Source organism: Fulmarus glacialis, unplaced genomic scaffold (genome assembly GCF_000690835.1).
Source record: "Fulmarus glacialis isolate BGI_N327 unplaced genomic scaffold, ASM69083v1 scaffold31576, whole genome shotgun sequence".
NCBI lineage: Eukaryota > Metazoa > Chordata > Aves > Procellariiformes > Procellariidae > Fulmarus > Fulmarus glacialis.
Genome location: NW_009217997.1, coordinates 19,057 through 32,608, shown reverse-complemented (window position 1 = coordinate 32,608; position 13,552 = coordinate 19,057). Strand labels below are relative to the sequence as shown.

At 39.6% G+C, this 13,552-nt stretch overlaps 1 protein-coding gene across 1 annotated transcript in view; it reads right to left on the bottom strand.

Annotated features, from left to right (window-relative positions):
• Window positions 1–11,467, bottom strand: part of EFNB2 (ephrin-B2) — a 19,878-nt gene extending 8,411 nt beyond the window's left edge. Inside the window, exon 1 of the mRNA XM_009579902.1 lies at window positions 11,190–11,467. Within this exon, the coding sequence (XP_009578197.1) occupies window positions 11,190–11,358 (169 nt within the window). The 5' untranslated portion in view covers window positions 11,359–11,467. The remainder of the gene's footprint in view (window positions 1–11,189) is intronic.
• Window positions 11,468–13,552: the final 2,085 nt, after the last annotated feature.

The following is a 13,552-nucleotide window of genomic DNA, read 5'->3' as shown; positions in this document are numbered from 1 at the left end:
GAGTGTTTTAATTAAATGAAATTAAATTCTTTTTTTTCCCACTTAGTAGCAATGCCAGATCTGCATGGAGATCTGAAGCAACCAAAAAAAATTGTTGAGGCCACTCACCAAAGAACAGGTAGCTTGGCAAACACTACATTGGGTGAGCTGCAGAAAGTTTAGAGAGAAGGTAAATACACTAATTTCAACTATTGGCAATTAACGGTTTACCCTTGCTTGTAGTGACAAAAAATGAAACTGACGCTGAAACCTTCACTTTTTAAAAAAATGAAATTGTCTTCCAAAATTTAACTATCAGCAGTCCCAAACCTGGACCACAAGTGCTAAAACCTAAATGCATTATGAATAGGTGCATGGAATACTGTCAGTATATTGCCTGTGTTTCTATCTACAGAGTGGAGACCTCCTCTGTTTAACTCTTTGTGCTTGAACAATAAAGTCACATCCTAACTTTTCTACTGATCTTATAGAGACAAAGAAAGGATCTTTAATAAAAAAGATAAAAACCTGTTGAATTTGCTCAATTAATACAATATAGGACACCGAGACAGTAATGAAAAATGTACAAAAATGGTTTGCCAATAATTCTGCATTTTTCTAACATGTCTGGTTTTTTATTTGTCCTACTTGCAAAGTCAAGGTGGCAGCAGAATTTTGAGGAGTTTCTCAACCTAAAGACCATTCAGAAACTCTCATTCTCTCAATCTTATTCCATGCATTTCTTTAAATTAAGATATATTTTTTTCTTAAACTAAAGCTTAGGGAATGTTTATAAATACTCTTGAAGCCAGCCTTTTTTCCCTCTATCCACACACGAGGCAAAACTTCCATGTGAAGGAAAGGAAGGGAATTCTCCCTTCTTCTTTTCCACTTCTAATCCTTGTTGTTTTTTAAATTAAGTCCTGTGTTGTATGTGTCAGGATTTATATCTGAACAGGATCCACAAATTATACTCTGCAGAGCAAGTATATAAGCAGTATACAAGCACTCTCCAGTCATGCTAAAACCAGAACAAAATGAAGTAAAATAAAAAACAGGCCTCTTCTTGCCTGAAAGAAGGCAAACGCGCTGCACTGAAACTTTGTGATTCACTTTTCTAACCACTGCTCTAAAATGTATCTTGTCCAAATGCGAACGGCGTGACTTGTGGTACTTAGATGGGACTTATGATATAGGGGTCTTTATATAATTCCCCATAAAATTCTCTACTTGTTTTCATATGTCAAGAAAGGGACAGATTTTATTACTGTTTCAATTTTTTTTTTGGAGGGTGCAATGTGGAGGACACAAGCAAGACAAAGCCAATCAGCTCTGTACTGTAATACACCTTGGTATATACCAACTGTTTAATTCCAGGCACGCCTCTGGAAATCCGTAGACTCTCCTTCCCGCATCTCATGTCGTCCGACTGAGAAGGACCGCCCAAGTATTAAAACACGAAACAGGGAGAGAGTTCTTGTAAAGTTTCCCCCCTTTCCTACATTCAGAATGATCCTCTTAATTCGAGGGAGACATGGAAATCATACAGGCGGTAAAAAAAAAGCCCTTTTTATGTCAACAAAGTCTTTCCATAAAGGGAAAAAGAGACAGTGAGCAAGACGGAGTTGGAAAGTATCAAGAAAGCTGTGAGCCCCAACTGGTTTCTGCTGCCTATCAATTTAAAAACAGCACCACTTTATCTCTGGGTTAAGGAATACCACAGCTGAAGTGTACTAAACAGTAAACTATTTGCTGAATTATTATCCATTACAGAAGGTCACAGCATCCACCCACCCACAACAAAATCCTGCTTGCTCCACTGCTGTCAAGTGTCCCTCTTCCAAATTCTCTTGAATTTTGATTTAGAGATCATAAATAAAAAATAAAAGCATCTCAATACTGTATCACTATGAATGACAATTTAAGTCTTTCATTACAGTTAAGCATTTCTAAAAGTATTTCAGTTCTATATTTCACATACTTTGAGAAATGTTGTCAGATAATGATCTACTGCACACATGGTTGTTTCTAGTTTACATAAACAAATTATATATTTGTGAGCACTGAAGTAACTGTGGCAGATGTAAGCTCACTAACTATGATGTATTGAGTGTATATCAGAAAGTATGCGTCTGTAACAGATTACTAGCTAGTTAACTTCACCAACCACAAACAAGTACTTTACGCAAGTTCATCCTTTCTCCCGTCACACTACTGGCAAAAGTCTTACATGGATGGGGAGAAATATCTCCTTACTACCACAGTAAGCTTTGCTTAACAGTTCAGCTGAACAGAACTAATAGAATTAGTTAGCATTCACGTTACACTGATTGTTGCTAATGACAAGTGGGCTTGCTGGAAACAAAAGCAGAAGCTTTAACATTAAATGAGGACCTATTTTCCGTATCATACAAACTCAACATCACTCTTCAAGGATGTTCATCTGCCTTGAAAATCTCTCTGGTTTCTGTCTGTAGCACTTGGATAAGAAAGGGTTATGGTGAAAGTTCATATTAAATAAATAACAAATCTCTTGCTCATTCTACTGTCACTAATTGCATGCAATGATATTAATGACCCAGTAATTGCTATACGAGTAGCACTGAAGTGGAAAACATCATTTTGAGGCAGAGTTCATCTCTAGGTGGTAGGACTTCACCAGTAACTGACTTAATGCCTAGTGACAGTTTAGAATATAACACTATAGATGAGAAAATGTGCCACTCTCATGGTTATAACAGTTTAGATGGACATGACGTTATTTGCTTTGACCACACAGAGTCCAGGAGTAACCCCAATAAAGTGCCACAGTCAGAGTTTGCCCTATAGATGAACCTCATTCCTTTCAGGGGAGATGCTCTGCACTATGACAATCTAGAGCAATTTTCCACATGTTTGCTTCAATAAAAGAATACCTTCATCTCCTGCTTTTACATCAAGCACAACAAAAGTGTGCTTTATTGCAAAACACAAAAAGCTATTTACATCATCTGACTATCCTTCAGCAACACACAGTTTGCACCTTAGTACTGAGATCAATTACGATACTATTGGATGACTGTGCACTTTGCAAAGATGATCAGAAGTTAAGCACTGTTTTGATTGCAGTATGCTTATGTTTGTGTTTAAAATACCCACAGAGTAAAACTTAATGAGGGACCATTGCTGAAATAAAGCAATCTGAGTTTCCAAGGTGCTACAGGACCTCTAGTTCAAATACTTGCCATAAGAAATTAAGGGGTTTAGCTTCTTTAGAAATTATCACATAGGCACATCTCGGTTCATTTTAAGAAACTCCGATGGTTTAAGACAGGTATGTTAATCCTCCAGCATTTGGAATTTTGAAAAGTCATAACTAGACAGGAGAACCAATACATTTAATAATGACATTCATGCAGTTTTTAATATTTCACTAGTGTTTAAATAGTATAACATTATTAAGTTTTTTTTTTTTCATTTGCAACACAAATTATTTAGTGAATGTCTTGATTCTGCTACTAAATCTGCTGTGGCAGCCTCTGGATGGCAGGTGAAATCGAGTTTCAGCACAGGCTGGGGCCAAACACCCGGAAAGCAGCTTTGCAGAAAAGGTGCTGGGGGTCCTGGTGGACACCAAATTGACCATGAGCCAGCAACCTGCCCTTGCGGCAAAGGCGGCCACCAGCCTCCTGGGCTGCATTTGGCAGAGCATTGCCAGCAGGCAGAGGGAGGTGACCCTTCCCCTCTACTCAGCACTGGTGAGGCCACAGCTGGAGTGCTGGGTGCAGTCACAGGCTCCCCAATACAAGACAGACATGGACTAAGAGGAGCAAGTCCAGTAAATGCTCATGGAGATGACAAAGGAACTGGAGCATCTGTATAGGAGGAGAGGTTGAGGACTTGGGACTGTCCAGTCTGGAGAAGAGAAGGCTCAGGGGGATCTTATCACTCTGTAGAAATACCTGGTGGGGGGAGTAAAGAAGGAAGAGCAGACTCTTCTCAGTGGTGCCCAGTTACAGGACAAGAAGAATGGGCTCAAACTGAAATACAGAGAATGCTATTTAAACCTGAGAATACCTTTTTAAATGTGAGGGTGACTGAGCACTGGAACAGGTTGTCCAGGCAGGCTGTGGAGTCTCCATCCTTGGAGACATTAAAAGCTCAGCTGGACACGGTCCTGGGCAACTGGCTGCAGCTGAGCCTGCTTGAGCAAGGGCTTGAGCAGGGAACTAGATGATCGCCAGAGGAGCCGTCGAAACTCAGCCCTTCTGTGATTCTCTGATCAACTGCGCTGTTGTGGTATAATGCATTTACGTGCTAACGTGAAATACTTGAAAAACAAATCCTTCTCGGTTTCCCTGGCAGGATTTGGATTCAGACTTCTGTTTGTCTCACAGCCGCTCAGTGAGCGCATAAGGACTAGTCTGCTACTCCGGTTTGGTTATTTTTGCTGTCTTCATGTACTGAACAGAAAACAGATAAATCATGCTAACAAAGATCTGAACATGCTTTTTTAAGACCAGCTTTATCAGCTTAATAAGGACTCCTCTCCAAGAACTGCTAAGACTACCTTAAGCCTAATCCTGCTTTTACTCATAGAAATATTTGCATGATTTCCTTGGGACTGAAAAAAAGCAATGGGAAGACTGCCCATTAGGGCTTAGCTTTATAGTCTGATTTATCAGAAATAAATCCTGAAATATTCTTCCTCCAAAGTTTTCAGGATTGACTAAAGTCAGGAAACAAAGTCCAAACTGACATTTAACCCTGTTTTTCAACCATTTCAACCCTCCGTTTTAGCTAACGCAGTTCTCAGACAAAAGTACATTTCCCTCCAATCCAGCTATGCAAAGACTTTAATGAGGCAAACAATTTCAAGTATTTAAAATCAATTTCACTAAAGCCTTTATAAATGCTTATGCAGTTCCTGGACTTTTATTTTAGAACTTAAAATTCTGTACTACGTAATAGATATAATACAAGCAACTGTATAAAATAAAGACTGATCATCCCACTTGATAAGATAAATGCTCATCACCAAACTTAGGTACAAAATGAAAGTTCAATGTGCTTCAGTATGCCAGTGTGCTTCTAAGTTTCAGTTTAGACAGATACTTTCTTCACAGCATGGCATGTCTCCCCAATACACACCCCTTGATTTAAACAGTTACTCATACCCTGCTTACAAAGCATAAAATACACACTCAACCCAACCTTCTTCTGCAGGTAGTCCTATTAAAGATGTATATGTAAATCTAAGAACATATACAGAAGATCAGGGTTTAAACTGTTTTTTGCAAAGCACTTCAAGCGTCCCTTATTGTTGATATGTATACTAAACATAGAAAGACTTCTAAGTGAGAATATCGTATCTTTCTTTGTGAATGTACTGCATTTCCAGTATTTATAAATCGTTTATGAGGAACTAAAAAAATGAGAAAAATAAACAGTCACTAAAAATATTAAAGAGCTTCCTATGAAATTTTAAAACCTGTTTAATTCCTGAGTATTTCCTGAATGATTCTTTCTTCCAGTCTGAATAATTATTCTTCATTTTCATCTGATTCCGTATCTATCTGGAATACTTGGGGGCGTGTGGGGGAGGATAAATATATTTTTTCACAAGATGCCGTCAATTAACAAACTGAGCATTCCTATCTTTCATTTCCTTCCCTTAGGAATAGAGAAATATTTTGCTGAACTATCTCTGTCTACTTTAAAGGAGATAAACGGTCAGTATGGCCTTGGTAATGGCACCGAATATGAACAAAGTCCATCAATCTAAAATAGCCTTATTCTCTTACAAGACCTGTGTGGTCTGGGACAAAACCCCAAAGGACCATGACTCCATTAATCCTGTAGGTCTCAGACTCTGTTAGAAATCTGAAGCTGCACAGACAGTGATCTTTTTCTCCAATAATATTATTTGTATGAGCTGTATTTATATTTAATTCAACAAGAGCTAAGTGGCATTGCTGATATATCCCTTAAAAGACTCTCAGCAAAGTCACTGACTGACCTCTGGATATCATTTTACACTAAGAAGAAATCATTTATCTAATTTTCTGAGGAAGGAGGAGGAGAAGGGAAAGAAAAACATGTGATCTTTGTACAACTGGAATCAGGGTGGCTATTATGACATAAGCTTTCATTAACACCACCGCCACAAAAAAAATAAATAACAATAGATTCCTGGACTACAGAGCCTTTAACAAAAAGCATGAAAAATGTCTTTGTTGCAAAAGAAATGGAATTGAAATTCTGATACAGTTTTTGTCCCTGTTTTTGCTAGTTCGGAATTAACCTCCAAACAAAGGAAAACCTACTGTTTCCTTTTGGGTAGCTCTCGCTAGGTGTTTGGGAGGTTGCAGGGGGGCTGCAGACTGCAACCTGCCTCCGAGAGCTGTCGGAATGCCCAGGCAGCCAGACTAGCCAGTGCTTAAACTGTTTGGGCAGAATACTAAAATAACGTTTTAATGTAAATCTATTTGGCCACACAAAGAGATTTATTCTTCCCAGTTGGGCCATTTTTCAGGGCACAATCTGTATTGTCCTTTAATGTGTTCTTCCTCAGACAGTTATTGCCCTTTAATTGTAACAGAATGACAAAGTGAAAACATAAAAAGCCTTGTGATTTTTTCAAACCCAGCTAATGCCAAAGTTTCAGAATGACTGTTTCGATTTTAAAAGCCACAGTACCATTAAAGCAGTTATCCAAAATGTAACGCTACTAGCCAGTATAAACCTTTAAATCAGTCAGGGATCAAATATATATACATGTTTTTTAATTCAAGCCGGAGGCCAATTATGTAAGTGGGTCACTTGAAAAAAGTTGACAAAAAACATCTAAGGAAAGCTGCATATTCCATTTTGCCAATGTCAAAGTCAATGAGCATCATTAGCTCGGCAAGCTTGGCTAATGAGGTCGCAGGCAGAGCAAGCATTTTAGAGGAACCTTTCCTAGGACCATTCTGTAGCCCCCTCCCAGGTCTCAAGCCATTCTTTTACAAATTTTGAACAGGTGAAGACTTCATTGCAGGTGACATTTTTTAATGCTGATGATGCCAGCCCATAATCTTCATTTTACTTATGCAAAAGAAGAGATGAAGTGAGCAGAGTATGTGCTTGCTTGGCCAAACTATCTCAGGAGCATGATGGTGGCTTGAAGGCAAGCAGCGCTGCTCCCTTCCCTCTGGCATAGCTTCCCGCAGGCTTCCCCAGGGCGCTCCCCCAGTGCAAACCCAGGGTACCGCAGCGCACTCTATGCCCTCTGACTAAAGGCCAAGTTTGTCGGGAAGGGTTCAGGACAAGTCCTCAAAGTAAATATTTTTGGCATATTATATATGCTTGTATTATGCTAACACGTCTCCTTCCCATACAAGAAATGCTGCATCTGAGAGAGGTACTAAAGCAGCTACACCACGACCCAACTACTTGCAGATCAATTCCCTAGTATTGAGAACATACTCATTGCTCGTTCTGAGCAACCCACAACAGCAGAAATTTTCCCTAACCATGCAAAGACATAAAAAGACTTTTTAATGCAAACATCAGAGTTGCAAATCTGGACACCCTTCTTCTACTTAACTTTGCCCTTCGCACAGATATTTATATTGTTGGGCATGATGTATCTTCCTTCATGCATCTGATTAAGGATTTCCTTAGAGACTTATGATATGTTAGCTAAATGGTCACATATTTTAGGATAATCTAACATTAATACTTCTGAGATCTCAAGTACATTTGACCTTCTCCAGTTCTGCTGAAAAGAAATCAGGTAACTGTAGGAAAATGAATCTATTAATTTCCCAGGAACCAAAAATTGATGATAGCAAAGAAGAGAAAAGCAAGGACACTCTGTTACATCATTTATTCACTTTCACATTCACATTCAGTATCATCTTTCCAAGAACTGCTGTTCACAGAATTAACTCTTTGGATCCTGATACTCGTATTGAGGAATATCTTGCCAAGAAATGGTTTAGATTATTTTTGGATTAAAGTATCATTAAATGTGAAAACAGGTATCAGAAACTCATCTACATTTTTACTTTTTTAAAACATTGTGAATTGTGGAATGAGAAAAGTTGCGCCTTTTATATGCTTACACCTAGGGAGGTATTGAGTAGAAAAGATCTCCTGCTATACCTATCATGAATACATCTGGATGATATAAAAATTATGGCTTGAAGAATTCCTGTACAATCACATTTCCCTAAAGGTACACAGGGTTCAGGAAGCTGCTTCATCCTGTGTTATAACTGCTCATCCCAAAATGACTAACCCCCTAATCTGAATGGAGATTTTACTGTTTAATACAGCTCCACAAACCACATACTATTACCTAAGAAAAACAAACCTGTTTTCAAATAATGGCAAGATGATAAAGGTACATGACAAGGCACAAAACATTTAAAGGGCTGACAACAGCCTGCCAGCATAAACAGTGTGAGATTAGGCTGTAGACGCAGCCATAGCAAGCACTGCAAAGATGCTGGGCTCAGTAAACTCTTGTCTCAGGTTTGTTTGATGCCCCTTAGTTGAGGGAATACAAGATCCTAAACTACTTCAAGATCAAAAGCTGGCACATAAAACGCATCTTTGCCTTCACGTCATAGCACTCCCACCCCCCAAAAAAACCCCAACAAATCAAGACAAATCTCAAAACTCCCAAACAAACAGAAGAGAGAGAGAGAAAGAAAGAAAGAAAGAAAAAGAAAGAAAGAAAGAAAGAAAGAAAAAGAAAGAAAGAAGGAAAAAGAAAGAAAGAAAGAAAAAGAGAGAGAGAGAAAGAAAAGAGCGAAAGAGCAGTTTCAGAGTCGGTGGGAGACCCAGTGCATTCCCCTTTTGGGCCCGAGCACACCTGTTAAATTACAGGTCTGGGAATAGGGAGGTACACAAACGCGTACGTGATTAAGATGTATTATATTACTTATAAAAATGACAGTAAACGTCCTGACTACCAGAACTTGCATCTGACAAGGCTATGTCAGGTCATGAGCTTTTGAACACAAACTGTTAAAATCCTATCTAGCTCCAGTATCTCTGTAAAATGGTGTCCTAGCTGAGCCCTGGCCTAGTTTTCTACCCCTCTTAGTGTTTCTGAGACCGACATCACTGAGTTCATTGTTTTCTCCCTGAATGATAGAAAAGCGAGAGTTTCAGCTTCAGGATGGCTGGGTTTGCAGGGTTGGGGTTTTTTTTGTCCAATCTATTAAAATGTATGGATACCCCTGCTGCAGCTCGGTTAGTGTGCTAGCAATATAGTTATAAATTAGCCACTTGTTTATGCCAGAATGAGCAGGGAGAGTAATGTCCTAAGGCACTCCAGTATTACTGCAAGGCCAGTGTGATTTTTGAGGCATTAGGCAGAAGGCTGAGCAAGTTCTTTCAACCAAACTATATTTTAATCTTCCAGGAAATGCAACATCTATTATGCCTTATTGCTATAACGAAACAATTATACAAAACTAATGAAAATGAGACATATTTAATAATTCTCTGAGTAAATCTATGACATAGATATGACAGAACTGACAGGGTATCAGAAAGCTCCATTTCTGCCCATAATTTTCAGGTAATAATTGTAACAGTGCCATTTGTTCCACTACAGCCAAACTGCTGTAAATTTTTTTAAAAGCAGCACTAAATACTTAACATATTTCATCATTAAAGCCAACTATTTGAGCGTGGTCATTTTTATGCTGCACATTTTCACTGGAGTTACAGACAACTATCTCTCAACATTGAACCTTGCAGCTTTTACCCTGGTAAATCTCACTGGATTTCAGTGGGAAGTTTGCAAAGTTAAATGCCGCGTAAGTGGGACTGGGTTTTTATATACCCCCTGACTAAACAGAAAAAGCACCTATATTATGATCTTTTTGTCAAACCTTAAAAACCAAAAAATGGTGTTTTGTACCTCCCACAACTGTTATTTAGGGATTTCTACATTTAATATTTAATACAGTGAATTCTTACTTAGTTTCTGTGACGTACAACCTGGTTTATACACGGCATGTACCATTATGGATATAACTGGGAATCGAGCATTAATTCATATTAAATGAATTTCCATTTCCTTTTGAAAAGTACTTGCTCAGAGCACTTGTAAAATTACCGATATTTTTATCTAAGAAATTAAGAAATATTTAGAGTGGCAGACATTAAATGATATAGTTATCAGCCCCCCAATTTTCAAGGAGGTGGCAGAAATAAGATACACCAGTATCTAACTTCATTGTAACTGCAGAGAAGCCAATGCACAGAATTTGCCTATCTCCTACTAACTGGTGATCCTTGCTCAAGACTTCAAAAGTCCCCATGGGGCTAAATGAGATCCACAGTATTACAATGACAAAACCTAAGCTAATGTAAATTGTTGTACTGCTGAGGTCTCAGATTATGCTAACTCCTGATTCACATCATTAACTTTACACATCATAAGTAATTTGAATCACTAAACACAGCGGTTACCTCCAGACTCGCTTTCAGCCATAAATCCCTTATCAGACTAAAACTCACACGAAGTTTATATTGTCGGACACAGGCCTGTGTCACACACATTCTTTTTACAAGTCCAGGACCATGAAAAAGAAGGAAACTCAAGATCGCGCTAGTCTAGGTTTTGCCCAAGAACCCTCCTAGCTACTGTATGGACACAGTAGGTATGTATTGCAGCTATGCATGCTCAACTAGAGCCCACCAGTAACCCCTGCGGGGAAATTACACTGTCAAAGTTGGCACCAAAGTGGCCAAAAAGTCACTGCAAGAATCCCTGGACCACCTGGAGCAATGGCCAGCCACCTCACGTGGGATGCCTCAGCTCGGAATGGCCAGGCCACCCTACTCCTACTCCTGGAGTAAGGGCACCAAGGGCAAGGCCAACAGCACGGCACACCACCAGAGCTGCGAGCAGGAAACACGTCATGGTTTAGCTGCACACAACTTTCAACGTGATTACAGGACATGATATCGTGCACAAAAGGAAAAGCCCTTTACAGGCATAGAAGTACAATCTAATTTGGTTTACACAAACCAAGGAAAAAAGAGACAGAGGCCCCATAGAAGTCAGGAATAATGTTGAAAATATGCTGGCAAGAAAATATTTTCAGAGAAAAAAATACAAACCCATTTACATTCTTCTTAGTTTGCTTATAATGTACAAAACAACATACAAAAGAATGAACAACTATATTTAAAAGAATGAACAGCTGATACTTTGAACTTACATATGACGTAATAATCTTTGTTCTTCTGAAATTCCAGGCCCCAGAGATTAGGACTGAACTCTTGAAACTTGATGGTAAACTTAACATCTTGATCTGGCTTGGCACAGTTGAGTAGAGGTGTATTGTCCTTTTTAATAGCACAGCTATCTGCTTGGTCTTTATCAACCATGTAGACCTTATAATATTCATACTGGCCAACAGTTTTAGAGTCCACCTTTGGGCATATAATATCCAGTTTGTCTCCTATCTGTGGATATAGTACCAATCCTTGTCCAGGAAGGAATCTAAAACAGAAAAAAAGGAGGGGGGAGGGGGGGGCGGGGAAAGGGAGAGAGAGAAAAAAAGGGAAAATGTGAAACACTTGATAAAATCTCATCCAGAAAAGTAGCAATTGCAGTGGACAGAAAAGAACAAACATACAGTTTCCAAAACCAAAATGACAGACTGAGCAAACCAGATCTTAATAGTTTGGTCCTGACTCAACTTAATATCAGTAAGATGTTTATTTAGATCTTGGAAATTACAGATAGATTGAGTCTTGTAGTCTTATCCCAGTTTTGGGAACTCTAGTAGGTTTTACATCTCTGGCAGGCACTGCTGTTTCTTCCACATTTGGCCATTTACGTTGCAGCTAGTACAACGTCTGGTGGGCTACAATCCTGTTTTTCCGCTTTGGTAACATTTCTACTATTCTTGCACATATTTTGCTAATTTTGGACATGGGAGAATGACAAGAACAATCTTTCAAACCTCCTGAGCAGCCACGCGGGAAAGGAAACAACTTAGACTTTAAGAGTTAACAACGTATTAAGATGCTGATTGATATTACTAGCATAACACAAAGGAACATCAGTCACTCCCCAGGATCATGCTTACAGACCTGGGGTGAACAGAGATCTGCCTGACCCAAGGACCACACATGCTTCTGATAAAACACTTTTCCAAGACAGTGTGACCGCTACACTACAATGATTTCTTCTCTTCATAAACTCCACCATTACCATCATTATTTTAGCTCTTTTTTTATTTCTTGTGCTACAAGTGAAACACAGGTGTGCTTTTGCTTTAGTATAGATGAACATTTCTTACACAAACTGGCAGTGAGCTTTAATGTTTGGGGTTAGACTCGATATTGTATCTTTCCTACTCGTATTAATGAATAGGCAAACTTCACCACTTCTTCACGAAAGAAAAATATAAATAATTACTTGTAGTATTGATTCATCCACAAAATGAGGAGCCTTGTTCTCACAAGGACAAAAGCCACAGCAGGTTTGTTTGTTTCTTTCTCCGTAAGATATATTTGTTCCAATTAAGGCCAAGAAGTGCGTGTTTTAGAACTACAGCCAACGACACAAGGTCCTCGAATGCACAGACCTAAAAGACTGACTTTCTTTCCTCTTTCTCCTGCCTGCCAGCCTTTTCCAAAGACCTTCTTTAATGGAGAATCGGCCTGAAAAACCGACTGAAACAATTGCGGCCTAATGAACACCCTTCTCCAAGTGCTAGCATTTAAACAGCACATGTAGTAAATCTAGCTTATTCATGGGCAACCTTCCTGGAAACCTTAAATTAGGGTATTAAGGCCCAAGCAGAACAAAGCTGTAGGCGTCGGTGACCTCCAGCCTCTGGCTTGGCTAAAGGAGCCCACCAGCACATAGTAGCGCTGGAGGAGAACTTACTAAGTTAGAGGAAATGATGATGCGACGCCCCAAATTTCGGATACATCGTTTACAACCGCTTGCTCCCACACAATGCAAGTTTATGATCTGTGCTAATTGAGCGGGATTATTTTCACTCACAAAGCCTGTGTAAGAATTATATTTGTTGTGAAGCAGCACGTAGCAGGACAAAGACATGTAATTACAGATTTAGGGAAAAAGAACAATGAAATGTTATGGCAAGAAAAGCGACTGTTGATGTATAAACCACTGCGCTCTTTTGTGTCGTGCAGCGTGATTTTCCAGACTAGGCTTGGCCACGGCTGTTCAAACTGAGATGCACCGGAGACAGGGCGAAACTGCGCCTCCTCCTCCAGTTTTTGGACACGCCAAAGGAATGCAATGACTACCACCTCCCAAAAGTCGAAATGGTGAAACAAATGGAAAGGTGGAAATGCATCCCCTGGGAGTCACCAGCCTGGCGAGGGACGACCAAGGGAGAGGCCAGCTCTGGAAAAGCGCCGAGGAAATGGGGGGAGAAGACCCCAGCCAGCAAACGTTCCCAAGGGAGCAGCATGGATCCTGACTCAGGCTCTCCTCGGGGATCGACTCTGACCAGGCAAAGGCAGAGTTTCTCAGCCACCTGTGACTGACTTCACCACCTTGTCAGCCCCATTTTACTTTGCTCCGGATACAGCAGCG